General features: G+C 49.9%; 1 protein-coding gene across 3 annotated transcripts; it reads left to right on the top strand.

Annotated features, from left to right (window-relative positions):
• Positions 1 to 1,107: 1,107 nt before the first annotated feature.
• LOC102096226 (olfactory receptor 14J1) lies at positions 1,108 to 18,799 on the top strand. Of its 3 annotated transcripts, XM_065040708.1 has the most exons (3): positions 1,533 to 1,612; positions 14,085 to 14,209; positions 15,129 to 18,799. In XM_065040708.1, the coding sequence occupies exon 3, from the start codon at positions 15,153 to 15,155 to the stop codon at positions 16,083 to 16,085; it is 933 nt and encodes a 310-aa protein (XP_064896780.1). In that variant the 5' UTR covers positions 1,533 to 1,612; positions 14,085 to 14,209; positions 15,129 to 15,152; the 3' UTR covers positions 16,086 to 18,799. The 3 variants fall into 3 exon arrangements, 2 of the variants coding, with proteins under 2 accessions (XP_064896779.1, XP_064896780.1); XR_010467970.1 differs by lacking the exons at positions 14,085 to 14,209; positions 15,129 to 18,799 and adding an exon at positions 2,755 to 8,883 and having other exon boundaries at positions 1,108 to 1,612; XM_065040707.1 differs by lacking the exon at positions 14,085 to 14,209 and having other exon boundaries at positions 1,108 to 1,612.
• The last annotated feature ends 927 nt before the right edge of the window (positions 18,800 to 19,726 follow it).

The raw sequence follows: 19,726 nt of genomic DNA, 5'->3' as shown, positions 1-19,726 counted from the left end.
CTGTATGTAACTAATTGTGCTAAAAAAAAAAAGAAAAAAGTAGGACTTCATTAAATGCCGAGATAAGAAGTTTTACAGCACCAGCTGCAACCTTGAGGAGACAAGACAGCCAAGATTTACAGCAAAAAGGAGGCACCAGTCTGGTTCCAGTCGGTTTGGCAGCTTGGATTCCAGCCAGTTCCTCCTAATGAGCCAAAGGTAAAAAGGCCACTGTGACGAAGCTGAAGGAGCCTTCATGCAAAGAGCCCTAAAGACCCTTCCTCAAATTCACCAAGTGACACTGCGCAGGCGCAACAGGGGAGGGTCAAGGAGGGGAATATGGAAATGGTTCTCTGAGACTCATTTTAATAAAAATCGGGAAAGGTTATGAATATGTACAGGCGTTCCTGGGGTCATTATGAATATGTAACACCTTACTGTATTTAAGCACACTTCTTATTGTTAAAGGTGTGCGTGTTGGGCGGAGTGAATCCCCTGCGCACCCAGCGCTGTTTTGCTTATGCTCTAATGAACACGTGTTTAAAGAATACAATTAGGGAATTGGATTAAACGTTGTTTATCCATAGAAAAAGCCTAAGTTGTTTATTTCAAAGCCCAAGTCTCTTTTGCCTTGTGTTCCCCTGAGCGGCCCCCAGCCTGGACTTTGCTGTACCTTTTAAGCTGTTTTTTATATTATAATTAAAGTATCTTTTTAAAGCACAAACGTCCGAGACTCTGAGACAGGGAACCTGGGGTCAAGAACATTTCTGTGACAGTTGTGCCCATGAATCCGCGTGTGGCGCTGCTTTGCTGATGGAGCTGGGAGGGAAATACTCGTCCTTCTGGAGCCGAAAAGCCACACGCGGTGGCTGGAGAAACGGCCAGTTTGACCTGGAAGGATGAAGCCAGAACTGAGGGCAGAAATGAGTTGCCCCAGGTCCTTGGGTCTGGAGGTTGTTCCGGGATGTTCTTCTGGTTTTCAAAGGCCATGTTCAGCACACAACGGTCCCCAGGGCGGTGTCCAGGCTGGTTCCTCCCCGTGCGTGCCCTGGGTGATCTGCCCTGTGACCCTGCGGGAGCAGGGGCTGCACTGGGGCTCTGCAGAGGTCCCTTCAGCCCCACCAGGCTGGGATGCTGTGACTCTGTGACCCTGCACTGCGGGTCCCAGCACCCCCAGGATGTTCCACAGGAACTGCAGCTTGTCCTTTTCGGGCCGATTTCTGAAAAACCCCTGGCTCTTGTGCCGGGCTGCACCTCCCGTCCGGGTACCCCGGGCTGACAGCGGGGCCGCTCCGGTCCCTCCCGCGGGCTCTGCCCGCTCGGAGCAGCAAGGCCGGCGATGGGGAGGGGTTCCCGGGGGGCAGAGCCCGTCCCGCGGGGCTGCGGGGGCGTTTCTAGGCAGGCTCCGCGCTCAACAGCCCCGTCGCTGGGGCAGCGGGCATTCCCAGCCCGGCGCTGCGGCAGACAGCCCTGTTGCTACGGCTGCGGGGCCTTCCAGGCCGGACCCCGCGCGGCGCGGCCCCTGTCGCCATGGTAACGGGCCCTTCCGGTGCGGGCGGCGCGCAGCATGGCGGTGCCGCTGCCGAGCGCGGCGCTGTGCGGCGTCCGGAGCGGGCGGCGATCGGCACGGCCGGTGAGTCCCGGGCCGGGAGCCCCGGTTCCCCGGGCGGGCAGCGGGAGCCGCTTGGGGCGTGCGGGGAGAGCGCTCGGGCGGCGGAATTGCTGGCGTGGCCGGCTCGGGGGGGCGGGGGCGGCTCCGGCTCTTCGCGGGCTCTCTCGGCCCCGTCTCTTGCGCTCTGGAGAAAGCGGGAACTCTCTGGAAACGGGGAGATGGACTGAGCAGCAGAGGCAATGCTGCTGTTGGGCGGCATTCTTTATTTCATCAGCGCTGGGCAGCACTGGTAGAGTCTTGCACCTGGGCAGGAACAAGCCCAGGTTCCAGTCTAAGGTGGGGAAGGACCTGTTGGAGAGCAGCATAGGGGAAAGGGACCTGGGGGTCCTGGGGACAGCAGGGTGACCATGAGCCAGCACTGGCCCTTGTGGCCAGGAAGCCAATGGTACCTGGGGTGGGTTAGAAGGGGGTGGTCAGTAGGTCAGAGAGGTTCTCCTGCCCCTCTGCTCTGCCCTGGGGAGACCACACCTGGAATATTGTGTCCAGCTGTGGCCCCTCAGTTCCAGCAGGACAGGGAACTGCTGGAGAGAGTCCAGCGCAGCCACCAAGATGCTGAAGGGAGTGGAGCATCTCCCGTGTGAGGAAAGGCTGAGGGAGCTGGGGCTCTGGAGCTGGACAAGAGGAGACTGAGGGGTGACTCATTCATGTTTACAGATATCTAAAGGGGGAGTGTCAGGAGGATGGAGCCAGGCTCTTCTGGGTGACAACCGGTGACAGGACAAGGGGTAATGGGTTCAAATTGGAACACAAAAGGTTCAACTTAAATTTGAGAAGAAATTTGTTCCTGGTGAGGGTGGCAGAGCCTGGCCCAGGCTGCCCAGGGGGGTTGTGGAGTCTCCTTCTGTGCAGACATTCCAACCCGCCTGGACACCTTCCTGTGTAACCTCATCTGGGTGTTCCTGCTCCATGGGGGATTGCACTGGGTGAGATTTTGAGGTCCCTCACGATCCCTGACATTCTGTGATTCTGTGAATCATCCTCCCCTCGTTTTGCAGGTGCTCAGAAAGCATTTACCATGTCCTTGGTTAACGATGGGTGCGTCTGTTGTAAGTGAATCACAGTGTACATGAATTGAGCAGCTTCTCTCCACTCTCCATTCCCAGCTGTGCTCTCTCAGGGCAGCCCCGCTGGGGCCGATGCCCAATGAGGATCTTGATGTCGGCAACTTAGAAGCGCTGGAAAAACCCCGCAGTCGCAGTCGGTGCTTGAGGCTGGCGGAGAAGGAGCAGGGAGCCGGCTGGGGCAGACGGCCCGGCAGCACAGCAGCCCCAGCCGGGTCCTCGCCCAGGGGGCTGCGCTGTGCGGGGTTTGGAGGTCAAGAAAGCTGTTGCTGGAGCTGCATTTTGCCCCAATCTGCGCCCTGGAAAGAGCTGATGAGGGGCTTTGGCACAAGGTTGGCCCTTTTCTGATGTGGAAGCTTGCAGAGTGCAAATGTTTCAGGGAAGCTGATGGCAGTTTTCTGGGAGGAGGGAGGCAGGCCAGGACCCGCCAAGAGACATGGGATTTAGGGATAGGAATTAGGATTAGGGTAAGGGTTGGATTAGTTTTAAGTTTAGGGGCTAGGCAGTAGTGTTAGAAGAGGTGGTTAGGTTTAGGTTTCATAATTCTGTTGGAGATGGGGATTCGGGTTGATGGTTAGGGAGTAATGTTGTTGTAAATCGTTAAGATTAGCATAAGAGATTAGGTTTAGGGGTGAGGCTAGAGTTAGGGTTAGGATTCTGTTTAGAGGTTGGGTTAGGGTTAGATTTCAGGTTAGAGTTAGGGTTGGGGTTGGGTTAGGTTGGTTTAAAGCTTATGGTTAGAGTTAGGTTAGTGATAGGGTTCTGGTTAGGTTAAGGTTAGGGTTTAGGTTTAGTGTTAGGATTAGGGTTCAAGTTAGGGTTAGAGTTAGTATTAGGGTTTAGGCTTACCATGAAGGTTATAGTTAGTGTTAGTGGTCAGCATTAGGGTTACCATAAGTGCTGGGTTTGTGTTAGGGAGTAGTGTTAAGGTTACTGGAACTAGGGGTTAGTTTCAGGGTTTAGGGGTTATTGCTAGAGTTAGGGCGAGGTTTAGAATGATGATTACTGGCTAGGGTTAGGGTTAAGGTTTAGGGCTGAGCTTTAGAGTCAGCTTTAGGGGGTTGGTGTTAGGGTTGGGTATTAGGGAGAAGAATTAGGGTTAGATGTAAGGATAAGATTATGGCTAGGATAAGTGGTTAGGATTTAGGGTTAGGGTTATAGTTCCTTTTAGGGTTAGATTAGAGTTAGTGATCGGGTAGCGTTACCAGTTGGAGGAAAGGTTAGATTTTGGGTTTGATGTTAGAGTTAGATTTTGGGTTGGGGGTATTGTTAGTTTAGGGTTTGGATTTCTACTTATGTTATGTTACTCTTACGGTTAGAGTTAGGGGTTTGTCTTAAATTTTAGGATTAGATTTAGGATTAGTATTTGGGTTTACATTTAGGCTTAAGTTTTAGGATTTGGTTTAGGGTAATGGTTGGATTAGGGTTAGTGTTAGAGGTTCTGGAGTTTTGTTAAGGGTAGAGTTAAGTTTTGGGGTTAGATTTATGGTTAGATCAGGGTTAGGGCATTGAATTAGTTTAGAGTTAGGGTTAGAGGTTGGTCTTAGATTTAGCCTTTGCTTTAGGATTACAGTAAGTGATTGGACTAACATTAGAGAGTTAGGTTTAGGGATAGTTGTTAGGGGTAGGGTTAGGGTTATTATTAGAGTTTGATTAGGATTGGGTTTCGGGTTTATGGGTAGGGATGTGGTTAGTGGTAAGGGTTAGTATTAGGGTTAGTGTTAGAGGTAAGGATTAAGGTTAGGGGTTAGGGAATAGTGTTAGTATAAGCAGTTAGACTTCAGGTTTAGGGGGAAAGGGTAGGATATGGTTAAGGTTAGCACTATTTGTAGGTATTACAGTTAGGGTTAGGTTTAGGTTAGGGGTTAGTGTTAGGGGTCAGAGTAAGAATTAGGGTTAGGGGTTAGGGTTAGAGGTCAGGTTAGGGTTACCATTACATTTTTTATTAAATTTAGGGTTAGAATTAGGCTTAGAATTTAGATTTAGAGTTAAGATTTGAGTTAAGGATAGGGATTAGGATTAGGGTTAGGGTAAGGCTTGGATTGGAGTTAGATGTGGGGGTTAGGGATTTGTGTTATTTGAATGGTTAGGTTTAGGTTTTAGATTTATATTGAAGGGTTAGGGACAGGACACTGGGTTAGGCTTAGAGGTAGTGTTAATGTTATTTTCGGGATAGGGCTTTAGACTTAAAGTTAGTCTTAGAATTATGGGTTAGGATTTAGCATTAGATTAGAGATAGGTTTAGGTTAGGGTTTAGGGTTAGGCTTAGAGGTTGAGTTAATGGTTTGGGTTAGATATTAGGGTTGGGTTAGTGTTAATTTTAGTATAAGTGCTCAGGGTTGGTGTCTGGGTTCATGGGCTAGGGATAGAAATGAGGCTAGGATTAGATTAGAGTTAGGTTTAGGTTTAAGGTTTGTTTTAGAGGTGAATTTAGGGGTTAGGCATAGATTTCAGGTTAGAGTTAGGATTAGTGTTGGGTCTGGGTTAGGGTTAGGTTAGTTTAGGGTTACCATTGAGGTTAGGTTAGTGATAGGATTAGTGTTAGGTTAGGGTTAGAGTTTAGGATTGGGGTTAGAGTTTAAGGTTACTGTTAGGGTTAGAGTCAGGGTTAGGGCTCAGTTTTTGATTTATGGTTATGGTTAGTGGTAGGGGTTAGGATTAAGGTTGAGGTAAGGGTTGGAATAGTGTTAGGTTTTGGGGTTAGGGTCAGTGGAAGTGGTTAGGCTTAGAGGTTAGATTTATGGGTCAGGGACAGGGATAGGGTTAGGGTTATGTTTAGATTTAGGTTTATGGTTTAAGTCAGAGGTAGGGTTAGGGTTTGAGTTTGGACTTAGACTCAGGCTTTAATTTAAGATTAGAGTGAGGGTATGGGTTAAGCATTATGGTTAGTTTTTTTTAGGGATAGATGTTAGGCTTACAGTTAGAGTTAGGTTTTGAATAGGGTTAGGGTTTGCGGGTGGGAGTAGAGATTAGGTTAGGGTTAGAGTTACTGTTAGGGGTTAGGATCAGGGTTGAGGTTTAGCAAGTAGCATTAATGTAAGTAGTTAGGGTTTAGTTGTAGGGGTTAGGGGTAGTGATTAGAGAGAAGAGTTAGGATTATAGTTAAGGATAGGGTTAGGGTTAGCAGTTATGACTTAGGGTTAGGGTTTCAGCTAGGGTTAGATGATGGTTAGGGTTAGAGTTGGCTTTACCAGTTGGGGGAAGGGTTAGAGTTAGGGTCTGGTGTTGCGGTCTTGGTTAGGGCTAGAGTTAGCGTTAGATTTTAGGGTTAGACTTGGAGTTAGGGCTAGGAATTACAGTTAAGGTTAGTGTTAGGGTTAAAGTTAGGGCTTAGTTTAAGGGTTAAGTTAGGTTTAAGAGTTAGGATTGCATTTAGAGTTAGGGTTAGCATTAGGGTTATGATTTGGATAAGGGTTAGTGTTAGATAAGGTTTGGGGTTAGGTTTAGATTAGGGTTAGGGAATAGAGTTAGAGTCAGGGCAGGATTAGAGTTCAGGTTAGGTTTAGGGGTAAGGGCGTATGGTTAGTATTTGAGGTTAGGCATTTGAGTTAGGGTTAGGGGTTAGTTTTCAGGTTAGGGTTAGGCTTACTGTCAGGGTTAGGTTTAGGATTAGGAGTTTCGGTTAGGCTTAGGGTTAGAATTGGGGTAAGGGCTTGGGGTTATGATTAGATTAGTTTTAGGTTAGTGTTAGGGTTGGTGGTAGGGGTTTAGTTAGGGTTAGGAGTTAGGGAGTAGTGTTATTGTAAGTGGTTAGGATTAGTGTAAGGGGGTAGGGTTAGGGGTGGGGATAGGGTTAAGGTTAGAATGATGGGTTAGGGTTGCAGTTAGGATTTGGGATTAGGGGTTAGAGTTAGGTTTTGGGACAGGGGTTTGGGGTTCAGGTTAGAGTAAGGGTTAGGATTGAGGATAAGGGTTAGGCTTTGGGTAAGTGTTGGGTTAGTGTTAAGGGTTGGGGTTAGGGAGTAGTGGAAGTGGTTAGGAGTAGGTTTAGGTATTAGGGTTAGATTTCAGGTTAGGGTTTGGATTTACATTTAGGGTTAGGTTAGTGTTCAGGTTAAAATTAGGGTTAGTGGTTAGTTTTGGATTTACAGGTAGGGTTAGGTTTAGGGGTCAGGGTGTTGTGTCAGTGGAAGTGGTTAAGGTTAGGGGTAGTTTTAGGATTTAGGGTTTGAGTTAGGGTTAAGTTTTAGGTTAGATTAGAGTTAGGGGATGGTGTTTACAGTTAGACTTATGGTTAGGGGTTTGGACGAGGTTTACAGTTAGGATTAGATTTTGGTTTTACACTTGGTCTTTTTTTAGGATTACAGTAAGTGTCTGGACTAAGTGTTAGGGTGAGTGTTAGGGGTCGGTGTTAGGGGGTAGGGTTAGGGTAGTATTAGGGTTTGATTAGGGTTACAGTTGGGTATTAGTAGGTAGAGATATGGATAGGGGTTAGTGGCACAGGATAGAGTAAGAGTTAGTGTTAAGGGCTAGGATTAGGGTTTATGGAGTAGTGTTGAGGTTAGTGTTAGGGCTAAGGATTAGTCTTTGGAGTTAGGGAATAGTATTAGTATAAGCAGTTAGGGTTAGGTTTTAATATTATGGGTAAAAAGGGTAGGACTAGGGTTAGGGTTAGAGTTAGGATTATGGCTAAGTATTAGAGTTAGATTAGGTTTAGAAAAAGGTTAGAGTTTAGGGTTGGAGTTAGCATTAGGGGTTAGTTTTACGGTTTGGGTTAGAGTTAGGATTATGTTTTAGCTTTAGATTTAGGTTAGAGTTAGGGATGGGGTTAGGATTAGGGTTAGGGTTAGTGTTAGGCAGTAGTGTTAGTGGAATGGTCAGAGTTAGGTTAGGGGTTAGGATTAGGGTCAGAGTTAGGGTTAGAATTGGGGTAAGGGCTTGGGGTTACAGTTAGATTAGTTTTAGGTTAGTGTTAGGGTTGGGGGTAGGGGTTTAGTTAGGGTTAGAGGTTAGGGAGTAGTGTTATTGTAAGTGGTTAGGATTAGTGTAAGGGGGTAGGGTTAGGGGTGGGGATAGGGTTAAGGTTAGAATGATGGGTTAGGGTTGCAGTTAGGGTTTGTGACTAGGGCGTAGAGTTAGGTTTTGGGACAGGGGTTTAGCTCAGGGTCCCAGGGGGATTTTGAGGTACCAAGGCCTGGATGAAGAGCTCCCTTCTTGGTCGCACACATCCCAAAAGACAGGGACACGTCTGTGCCTGATCTGCCTGGCGCTGTCCCACCAGCAGTGGCAGATGCGTCCTGGAGAGGAGTGGAGCTGCCAGGCACTGTCAGAGGATCTCCCTGAGGTGCCACTCGCTGCCCACCCAGACTCACACCCTGTCCCTGGCTGTGACAGATACAGCAGCTACGAGCTCTGGACACAGGACACAACAGTCCAACAGCAAAGACCATCTCTCCTGTCCTGAAAGACTCTTATGACCCCTGGAGCCCAAAGCCACGGACCACATGAACTCATTGGACATTTCAGAGGCGTGGCCTATAGACTGAGGAATGAGATCTGTGTGTATATCCAGAGATAGGAAAAGTGCTGTTGATTAACTGGAATGTATTGGAGAGTGTGGGACCCGGGCACAACACAGATGGTACAGAATAAGGGGGGGCACTGTCCTGGTTTCAGCTGGGAGAGAGTTAATTTTCTTCCTAGTAGCTGGTAGAGTGCGGTGTGTTGGATTTAATCTGAGAAGAATGTTGATAGCACAGGGATGTTTTGGTTGTTGCTAAGCCATGTTTATCCCAAACCAAGGACTTTTCAGCAAGGAGGCTGGAGATGCACAAGAAGCTGGGAGGGGCACAGGCAGGACAGCTGGCCCAAGTGGCCAAAGGGATGTTCCACACCATATGATGTCATGCTTGGTGTGTAAACTAGAGAAGAGTTATCTGGGGGACCGCTGTTTGGGATCTGGCTGCGTGTCGCTCGATGGGTTGTGAGCAATTGCATTGTGCGTGACTTGGTTTATATCTCCTCTTATTATTACCATTTTTGCAATTACTACTATTACTACTGCCATTGTTATTATTATAATTACTATTACTATAATTATTTTATTTATTATCACTATTATATTTATTGTAGCTATTGTAGCTGTTGTAGCAATGTAGCTATTGTAGCTATTGTTACTATTGTTATTGTTTTCCCTTTCTGTCTCATTAAACTGTCTTCATTTTAACCCAAGATGTTTCTTTCTTCCCTGATTCCCTCTCCCATCCCACGGGGCTGGAGGGAGTAAGAGAAGGGCTGTGTGTGATGTTCAGCTGCCTGCTGGGTTCAACAAAACAGTCCTGGTAAAAGGAGTGATCATGCAAGGTGTCCCAGAGGAAGAGGTGAACCTGAGGAGGGCACAGGGTAACAAGGGCCCTTCAATGCCAGGACAGGCTGTGAGGAGCCAGGATGCCAAAAGATGTCAGACTGGAGGATGTTTCAGGACACCATCTTGGTTCAGCCCTCCCCTGCCCTTGGTGCCGTGAGAGACACCCCATGGTCCTGCCCAGCCTTGTCCTGGGCTCCTGAGCCAGCTGGGAGGATGGCAAGGGCTCAGCAGCAGTGATCCTCATCCAGCTGGCTCTGTTTCCCAGCCCAACCAGCGTGGCCAGAGCAGAGTCAGCCCATGGCCCCAGGGCACCGCAGCCCCTCGCTCTGCAGAGCAGCATCGCCAGCTCAGGGCCCTGTGGGGAGCACAGGGAGGGAACCAGGACCAGCCGGCCAGGCCAGGCTGGACACCCTCCCCTGGGGAAAGGGATGTCCCTGGAGAAGAGCAAGGGAGCATTTCTGTGCCTGCAGGGAGGAATCCAGGAGGAAGAGAAACCTCTTTCTGCAGACACTCCTTTGGGTCAGGCTGCTCTTGCTGGAGCAGGACTCTTGTTCTGGTCTGAGGAGAGGGGCTGGCACTGATGGACACAGCTCATCTGCGCTGGGGATCTGCTGGAGTTGAATCTGCTTTTCCTGTCTGTCCACACCTCCTCAGGAGACACTCTGCATCGGTATCCATGGGGGAATTCTTCTATCATATTTTCAAAGTGCTCACTGCCGAAACAGTGTCATCCTCACCAACTTCTCTGTCATCCTCACACAAGATAAATCAACCCATGTCATTGAGCAGCTCCATATATCTGAGCTAATCGTTCACACAGGGGGATCCCTCTGTCCTACCCTCCCTGAGACTCTCTCCAGCAGACCCTGTATCCTTCAGCTGAAACACCACAGCTCAGCAAGCTGTCCCACCTCACCTCATATCATCCAAAAATGTCACAGTGCTTTGACAAGACATGGGGCACCTCCTGGCAGTGGATGTTCGGAAGCTTGTTCAGTGCTACACCACCTGGGTTTCCACCATCCAGAGGGACACAGATTGCCTCTGTGATAGCCCTCTTGTAGAGCCAGACCTAATGAACAGCATTTTAAACAATACCTCAGAGTCTGAGTGCATTTCTTTCTGGGTTCATACCAGACCAGCATCAACTGGGAAAAACACTCTCCCAGCACTCTTGGATGCAAACCCTCTGGTCCCAAGGGCTGGTAAGGCTGCAGTTTGCTCATGAAACCCTTGGACTGATCCCCATCCACCACAGTTGTTGCCCTCCAGAGTCCTGCCTGAAAGCACAAAGGCCTGGAAGACTTTGCTGGTGACATCTGATGCAAAGACACAGAGACATCTCAGGTCTACCTACACCTTGTCTTACTAAATTCAGTAGTAGTCTCACAGTATTTAGGATTCTCCTTTAGTTGTTTTTGAAGTAGCAACAGCTTATCTTGATGACCTTCAATTCCTTTCAGAGTTTTAATTGTGTTTTGATATGAACCGTTGCTGTGCCTGGAGGACGCTGTCCTTGAAAACAAGATGTATCCAGGCATATTGTGAAAGTATTTGGTCTTTTTGTTGATTGTATCATCAAGAGACTGAGTGAAGATCCCTGTGTGATGTGCTGCTCTTCCATGCAATGCCTGCCGCTGTTGGGTAGAGAAGAGACCAACCTTGCTTTTCTGATGACATCTGATGACTGATACCTTGGACTGATTGTATCAGTCAACGGTACACAGGCAACAAATCACATTCTGCAATGCTGTCTGGGGCAGCTGTGATGCACCTGCCCTGAATGGGAATGGATTTCCTGTAGGTCCTGTGTGCTCCATGTCAGCCTTGGCATCTCACGTGGGCCTGGATTGGAACATGAAATGGAACACCTACCCTGTGTTCTGTCAGGCAATGTGGGGATGACCATGGGACAACTGCCAGTGTAGTCACTGGAGAGCTTGTAAATTCAGCTGATGGACACGAGAGAGAACGAGCTGTCCCTATGGTGCAGGACTGCAACCATTCCTATGAATACCAATATAAACTGCCATAACAATAGTGAGTAGGAAAAGGGTCTTTTGGCCTTTATTTGGACATGAGCTGTCATTTCACTTGGCCAAGGGACTTTCCCACCAGGCTCACGTATGATCCCCCAGATGTCACCCTGTCTCTATGAACTTGTCCGTTAGACCTTGCAGTTACCTGCAATGTATCTGGTACCACCTCTGGAAACACAAATGTCACCAGTTATTTGCAGCTGAACATCTCATTCCTGCCTCTGTCTCCTTTAATTAGCACAGGAGTTGAGAAAAGAGGCTGACACGCTTATTTTATGTGTCTGTTTTGAGAGCTCATAACCAAAGGCAAGAGGAATCCCACCTCCTGTAGGTGTGTGGAAGGGATGGCGGAGAGCTGAGTGTCCTTCAAGTGCTGGGAATAGAAATGCAGGAGGAAAAGCCTCCACCGACCCAGCTGAATCCCTTCCTTCCGCACGGGGAAAGAAGATCCCTCCCTCTCACTCTATGGGTGTCCTGTTGCCGCGATTGAGAGGCGGGATGCATCTTGATGCAAGCAAAATGTTGACTTCATTGTTGTACTTCACATACATTTATACTTATCAACGTGTTTTGAGCTAATTGGTGTTTCTGATATCGTGCTACAGGCTGATTGGTCTACACCGTACACTAGACATTCACAGATTGGCTAATGCTAAGGCATTTTCTTAACCAGCTACTACCTTAACTCAAGCAATCTTGTGGGGGACTACGGTGGGTCCGTGGATTCCCTGACGGAGGGCACGGGAACAGAAATCACCCTTGAAGATACCAAGGCCTACCTGTGAGAAAGATGGGAGTAAAGGAGTGTCTGGAGGTGTTAAGGATGTACCCGTGAGAGAGAAGGGAGTAGAAGAGTAACACTGATGAGAGCAAAAATAGCCAATGAGATGTTAGTGCTGTAACTTGTAACCAATAGTGAAGAGACACATGAATTGGTAAAACTGTATAAAAATGCATTTGTGGCAATAAATGGCATCTACTACTTTCATCCTGGAAGAACTTGGTCTATGTCATTTGTCCGTCTCAACCACGGCACAATCTTCCTTGTGCAAGAACAATAGTTCCTTTTTAACAGGACGATTGTTTTACAACCTTACGAACTCGTGATCCTCGTCTAAACGTAGGGTCAGCACTCTCTATACCTTCTAGGTAAGGTTCTTGCCTTTGTCCTTCCCATGACCTGTGACCAACAAGTTCCAGCACATCTCTTTTTACCAATTGACAAGTGCTGGGAGTTTTGCTGAGGCCAGCAAATCCTGTCCCACATCCTGTCTAATAATAAGACAAAAAAAGAAAAGAGAGAGACGATAATTAGATATAACTTTGCCTCTGAGAGGGAAAATACACTGCTGGGCTACTTAGGGCTCTATGGGGCTCCTTGGGGCTCCATGGGCCCCTACGGGTCCCTATGGGTCCCTGTAGGGCTCTATGGATCTCTATGGAACCCCCAGGGTCCTAAAACCCTCCCGGGTAACCCCCAGGGTCCTGAAACCCTCCCGGGGAACGCCCAGGGTCCTAGAACCCGCCCACTCCATGCAGACCCCTTGGCTGGGACCTGGCAGCTTCCAAACTACTGTGTCCAGGCCACATGCAACACCCCTCAAGGACCAGATGGACAAACATGAGGCCTCTCAGGGCCTTCTGACCAGGACACCTCTCACACACACAAAAGAAAACCCACACTAAGGTGGGAGTATGGAGCACCAGGGCAAAAAATGATCATCCATACAGGCAGAGAGAGGTTAAAGACAACGCGGGGTGGGAGGATGCTGAGAGCTCACTGAGGGACAAATCTTCACAGCCCTTACAAGAGTAAGCCTCTGGCTATCGCCAGTTCAACTACAGTTCCTGGAGAGTTGCTAAAGCTGGGACATTCCACAACCTGTGGCATCTGTCAGGAGGGACGTTGCAGTTCCTTTAGTGTAGAGAAAACACGAGGTGAGTTTCTCTGCTGCACCTTCAGAGGGACATTTCTAATGGGCTTTTTCCAAGGAGAAGGTAAAGGCAGGGATTACAGTAAAGCTAAGGAGCTTTCACAAGTCCTTATTTTCAATTTGTTTCTCTTGGGGAATTTGAGAGGAGAAATGGAAAAGGAGCTCTCATGCTTGAACAAGTCACTGAGAACACTCAGCTGTAACTTCAAGCAGTCAGTAGGTCTGATAGAAGCTTCCTGACTTTTCTTCAGTCACTCCTCTGCCCATGGAAAGATGCAGCATCGCCTTTGCTGGACACCTTACACTTAGTCTGACCTGTCCTGTTTTCCAGCCTGCAAACAGGAAGATGCCCCCAGGCAGTGCCTTGTGAACAGGCAGGATCTGTAGGGCCAGGGGGAGGGCACAGAGGGTGGGATGGTCTGTGAGCACTGACAGGGAAGAGACATGGACAGGGAAACACCTCCCAGGGGGAGAATCTCCAGGCAGCAGGGAAATGATCAGAAATGAGAGGAAACCAAACCCGGAATTGTTATGGGAGGGAGAACAGAGAAAAGTCCCTGTGATCCCCTGCAGGTCAGATCCCTCCTGTGAGCAGCCCCCTGGCCTCCTGTCCCACCCAGCAAAGCCTCTGCCCTCAGGGCCAGGGGCTCCAAGGCATGAAGCAGCTCCTGTGCAGCCAGAGCTCCAGTTCCTCTGCAGAGCACAGGGGCTGAGAGCAGCTGCCCGGCAGTGTTGGAGTCTGGGAGGTGGCTGCACAGCTGGGGAAGGGTGACGCTGTCTGAGTGCCCGGCTGCCTCTGCCCTGGCCTCTCTCACACCCACCCTCACCGCATTTTCCTTCTTGCTCCCCTGCTCTGGGTCACTGCTGCTGGGATCTTGTTCTTGCTGTCAGGCTCTCTGGGGATGGCAGGTTCAGCTGCAGAGTCACAGCCTGATCTTGTGGCTCCTTTCCTGCAGGTGTGTCCATGGGCACACGTGTCCCAGCTTTGCTCTGACCTGTGGGCTGTGGGCAATGCAGTCTGTGGGGCTGGGGAATGAGCTGAGTGTCCCTGAATCAAATGCCATCATTAGAACTCTTGTCTGTCTCCTTGAGGTTTCCTTCCAAGCTGTGAGCTTCCCTCCAGGATGCAAACCTGTCCTAGAGCATCCTCCTCTATCTGAAAGACCCACGGAGAAGTGCAGAGATGCTGCAACTGAGAAAATGCTTTTTTGGAAAGGGTGAGACATGTTGTGGTTCCATCTGACAAAGCTGAGCCCCAGGACTGTCCCTTGAGCACATCCCATCTTCAGCAGCCCTGGCTCTGCTCTGCCTGTCCTGCTGGGCTCACGAGCTGCCCCCAGAAAGGCCCAGCTCTGCTGTAGGATCCCAGGGGTGCTGAGCCTTTCCTTGGGGTCCTCACTCCCCTCTCCTTGCTTCTCTTGGTGAGGGGTTGTGTCCTGCTCTCCCCATCACATCTCCACCTCTGGGCTGGGGCAGAGAAGAGTTTGCAGATCTGCCCTGTCTAAAAGGGCTCTCCTGCTCCAGTGTGGATCCAGTTGTTTGGATTAATTTGATTAATTTGTGTCTGAAGTAATTTTCAAGGCAGCAAAAGCTGAAGCACAGGACAGATGAGTAAAGTCCTGATGGACACTTCTGCTGTCTGATTCTGCACTGAGCCAGCGAAAGCTGAGCCTTTTGGCCTCTCCCGTCTCAAGACTCTTCACATTTTCAGTCACAGAAATGAGGATTTCTACCCCTAAAAAAACCTGCTCACCTGATGTGGTGGTGGAAAATGAAAAAAAAGAAACAACAAGATAAAATATTTAAAAAGACAGGGTAATTGTCTCCTCTGCAGCCCAAACCCTTGACAGTCATGAGCACAGATATTAAACTTTTTCAGTGAAGCTGGGTTACATCTGCCGTTCCATGTGAACATCGGAGCGGTCACAAACCAGCTCCCGTGTCCCCACTGCAGCAGAGCAGAACTGGCTGCTTGGCAGCACACGGGCAGGGGTCGTGCTGGTCACAGCACCCTCAGCCAGCACACAGCAGAGGAAGGAAATGCATTTCAATTGGGGTGATGTCTATGAAAAAAGGTGTGGCTTTGCTAAGAGGAGTCTGTCCTAATTTTAAGATGCTTTTTCTGTTTTTGAACAGAGCCCATATGCCAACAAACAGCAGATGTCCAACAGCAGCTCCATCACCCAGTTTCTCCTCCTGCCGTTCACAGACACACGGGAGCTGCGGCTCTTGCACTTCTGGCTCTTCCTGGGCATCTACCTGGCTGCCCTCCTGGGCAACGGCCTCATCATCACCACCATAGCCTGGGACCAGCACCTCCACACCCCCATGTACTTCTTCCTGCTCAACCTCGCCCTCCTCGACCTGGGCTCCATCTCCACCATTGTCCCCAAATCCATGGCCAATTCCTTCTGGGGCACCAGGGCCATCTCCTATGCAGGATGTGCTGCACAGCTCTTTTGGTTTTTGTTCTTTGTAAGAGCAGAATATTCTCTTCTCACCATCATGTCGTACGACCGCTACGTTGCCATCTGCAAACCCCTGCACTACGGGACCCTCCTGGGCAGCAGAGCTTGTGTCCACATGGCAGCAGCTGCCTGGGCCACTGGGTTTCTCAATGCTCTGCTGCACACGGCCAATACATTTTCAGTGCCCCTGTGCAAGAGCAATGCCCTGGACCAGTTCTTCTGTGAAATCCCCCAGATCCTCAAGCTTTCCTGTTCACTATCCTACCTCAGGGAAATTTGGCTTCTTGCTTTCAGTGTTTTTCTGGTTTGGGGATGTTTTGTGTTCATTGTACTGTCCTATGTGCAGATCTTCAGGGCCGTGCTGAGGATCCCCTCTGAGCAGGGACGGCACAAAGCCTTTTCCACATGCCTCCCTCACCTGGTAGTTGTCTCCTTGTTTACCAGCAAAGGTGCATTTGCCTACCTGAAGCCCCCCTCTGTCTCCTCCCCATTCCTGGACCTACTGGTGTCTGTTCTGTACTCGCTGGTCCCTCCGACACTGAACCCCCTCATTTGCAGCATGAGGAACCAGGAGCTCAAGAGTGCTCTGAGGAAGCTGATTACTGGATGTTTTCAGCATCCATAGGCTGCCTACTTTGCTCTGCGAAGGGCTCCAATCTACATAATGACAGGCCAAGTTTGTTTTTCTTACTCTACTTTTTTTTTTCCCTTTTCCCCATGTGATGTCATCTTCAAAGTCATGTCACTATTCATCCCATTAAGTATCCTCACAGTTTGTGTGACTGAGACACTTTGTGTAAATGGGGAGTTTCTCATTGTATTTAAGTGAAATAAATGAACCTACAACAGCTTTTTTTCTTGTTTTCAGTCTGAGATCCATCCTCAGCATAGTTAGAATGAATGGGAAATGAAAACAGCTCCCTGGCAGCACCAGCTTTGGGAAGGCTGCTCTGTGCCTGGAGCAGTAAGAGCTCTTGAGGACCTCAAGGGCCAGGGTTTTTGTGCTGGCCTGGGTTGACGGGATGGCATGGAGGGGCTGCAGACCTCCAAGGATCTGCTGGAGAGGAGAGCAAAGGACACACAGGTGCCTCCTATTCCTATTGCTGTGCATGTTCACCCACCTCTGGGGTGACCCCTCTCTTAGCCCCAGGAGCTGCTGTGCCCTTCAGAGGGGCAGAGGCTGTGGGGTGACTGCCCAGAGCACCTGCAATGGGCACTGCTGTGGGACCAGCCCAAACCGGGCTTTGCTGGGGAGAGGGCATTAGGGGTAGAGAGAGGGCAGGGGAGGTGGGAGAGACTCGAGGAGCTGGGCTGGGCTGGAAAGGACCTGGGAGAGAAAAACATCAGCGTGTATCTTGTGCTGCATGGCCATGCAGGGTGAAGACTCACACCAGGGGTTGTGGTGCAGAGACAGGGCTTGTGTGAGGGATCAAAGACATGCAGGTGCAGGAGAGAGGAGGCTGCTCTGTGCCCTTGGTGGTTTGGACAGACCAGGGAGGTGGCCCAGGGTCTTTGTCACTCCCCAACCACTCACCATCTCTCATGGGCCATGTCCAGCACTGGCCGCTCAGCCCAGGTTTACAGGTGAGGTTCCCTGTGAGGCCATCTCCATCCTCCTGCTGGGCTCAGGGCCTGTCTCAGGGAACGGCCAGCCCTGCCCAGCCTCTCTCCTGGCGCAGACCCTGGCAGAGCCTGGAGCAGGGCTGTCTGTGACCCCACAGCTGACACGGCCTTGCCAGGAGCTTGGAGAGGCTGCACAACAGGAAGGCCGTGGGGTGATAAGGCACCTTGGACTGATGTGGGCATCACATCAGGAGACCGTTCCCCATCCCGAATGCACCCTGTCCTGTGCTGAGTTTGCATCGTGGGGCTGTGGGAACATCTGTGGGGCAGCAGGGCTGGGCTGTCACAGCACAAGGTGCAGACAGGGGCCACAAAGCATCTGCCTGGGGTGACAGCAAGGACAGGTGCAGACAAGGAGTTCATGTGCATCACCTTTGCTGTGCAGGGATGGCTTTGGTAAGGGCAAAGCTCACCTGGAGTTGGTGGCTGCAGGAAAAATCCAGAGCGAAATGAAGAGTTTCAACGTCTGCATCAGAAACAAAAGTTGAACAAGGAAAATGCGGGGCTGGTCACACTCTTCCTCATGCACCCAGGTGCCATTGGTCTTCTTGCCCACAAGGGCACATTGTTGACTTATGGTCAACTTGTTGTTGACCAGAACTCCCAGGTGCTTCTCTGCAGAGCTACTTTCCAGCAGGTCCGCCCCAACCTGTAGTGGTGCCTGGGGTTATTTCTCCCCAGGTGCAGGACCCTGCACTTGCCCTTGTTAAACTTCATCAGGTTCTTCTCTGCCCAGTCCAGCCTGTCCAGGTCTCACTGAATGGCAGCGCAGCCTCTGGTGTCTCAGCCCTTCCTCCTGGTTTGGTGTCATCAGCAAACTTGCTGAGGGCGCACTCAGTCTCTTCATCCAGGTCATCGATGAAGGGGGTTGAACAAGACTGGACCCAACACTGACCCCTGGGGAACCCCACTAACTACAGACCTCCAAACAGACTCTGCACCGTTGATCACAACCCTCTGAGCTCTGCCATCCAGCCAGTTCACAACCCATCTCACCGTGCACTCATCCAGCCCACACATCCTGAGCTTGCCTATATGGAGGTTGTGAGAGACGGTGTCAAAGGCCTTGCTGAAGTCAAGGTAGACAATGTCCACTGCTCTTCCCTCGTCTACCCAGCCATTCATATCATCATAGAAGGCTGTTAGGTTGGTCAAACATGATTTTCCTTTGGTGAACCCGTGCTGACTACTCCTGATAACCTTCTTTTCCTCCACATGCAGGGAGATGGCGTCCAGAACGAGATGGAGGGAAGGGATTGTCTGGAATGCTACATCCAGATCTCAGGTCCCAATTCAGGAAGGATATTGGCAAGCTGGAGTGGGTTGAGCAAAGGACCCTCAGGACAGCCAGGGACTGGAGCACGTGGCCTGTGGGGAGAGGCTGAGGGAGCTGGGCTTGTCCAGCCCAGAGAAGGGGAGGCTGACAGGGACCTCATCACAGCCTGTCAGTATCAGCAAGGAGGTGATGGAGAACACACAGACAGGCTCTTCACCATGGCGTGTGGAAGAAGGACAAAAGAGAATGGGTGGAAGGTGAGAGAGGTTCAGTTAGGACATAAGGAAAAGCTTTTTCCCCAGGAGCTCAGCCAAGTGCTGTCTCAGGTCACCCAGAGAGGCTGCACAGTCTCTGTCCTTGCAGGTTTCCAATCTCTGATTGAATCCAGGCTTGAACACCTTGGTGTGACCCAGCTTGTGACAGGCTGGACTGCAGAATCCTGAGGTCCCTTCAACCTCAGTTCTCTTATGATCTATCCTGGTTTTGTTAAAAACCAGTTTCTCTTTTAGTGAATTTGCCTGTCAGCTAAAGCTTCATATGAGTTGTGTTTTCCTGGAGAACCAGATACATGTTTTGGTAAACACAGCAATGGAATGTGAAGGTATTGATAAGCATGGATGGACATCTCACAAGAGGACAAAAGAGAAATGGGTGACCAAGAAACTGACCAACTGTGTATAACATCCCACTCACGGGAATACTTCATAGAAAAGTGGGAGATCACGAGGATCTCAGCCCTTTTCCCTATGGCGACATTAGGAGAGGACCTTGCTAGTTGTCCCTGCGAGCTGAGGCCAGTGACAGCCTGAATCCAGCTCCGGTTGGCTGCAGAGTCCAGTCCAGGACTTTGGTTGCCGGCTCTGCAGTTGCTGAGACTTTCAAGATTGGTTTTGTATATTTTGTATTATTTTCTCTATTCTTATTAGCAGCATTAGTAAAACATTGTTAATTTTTCCAGCTCTCTTCTCTCTGTCCTTCTTTCCCTCCCGATCGCCTGTCCTGAGTGGGAAGAGGGGAGAGGGAGGGGCACAAAGGGGGAAGTGGGGGGGGAGAGGGGGTTAACAATACATCTGCCAGGGTTTTATTGTCACCCTGCAATTTAAACCTCAACAGCCCCCCAAGTCCCCCCAGCACCCTTGGGTGCCCCATAACCCCCATGGGACCCCCCCATGTCCCTCTTGGGCCCCCCAGCACCCTTGGGTAACTGTCCTGGTTTTGTTAAAAACAAGTTTCTCTTTTAGTGAATTTGCCTGTCAGCTAAAGCCTTCATATTAACTGCATTTTCCTGGAGAACCAGACACATGTTTTGGTAAACCTAGCAATGGAATGCAAACTTATTGATAAGCACGGATGGACATCTCGCGAGA

The sequence above is a fragment of the Columba livia genome, chromosome 25 (genome assembly GCF_036013475.1).
Source record: "Columba livia isolate bColLiv1 breed racing homer chromosome 25, bColLiv1.pat.W.v2, whole genome shotgun sequence".
Taxonomy (NCBI): domain Eukaryota; kingdom Metazoa; phylum Chordata; class Aves; order Columbiformes; family Columbidae; genus Columba; species Columba livia.
This window is presented reverse-complemented; position numbering and strand designations above follow the sequence as displayed.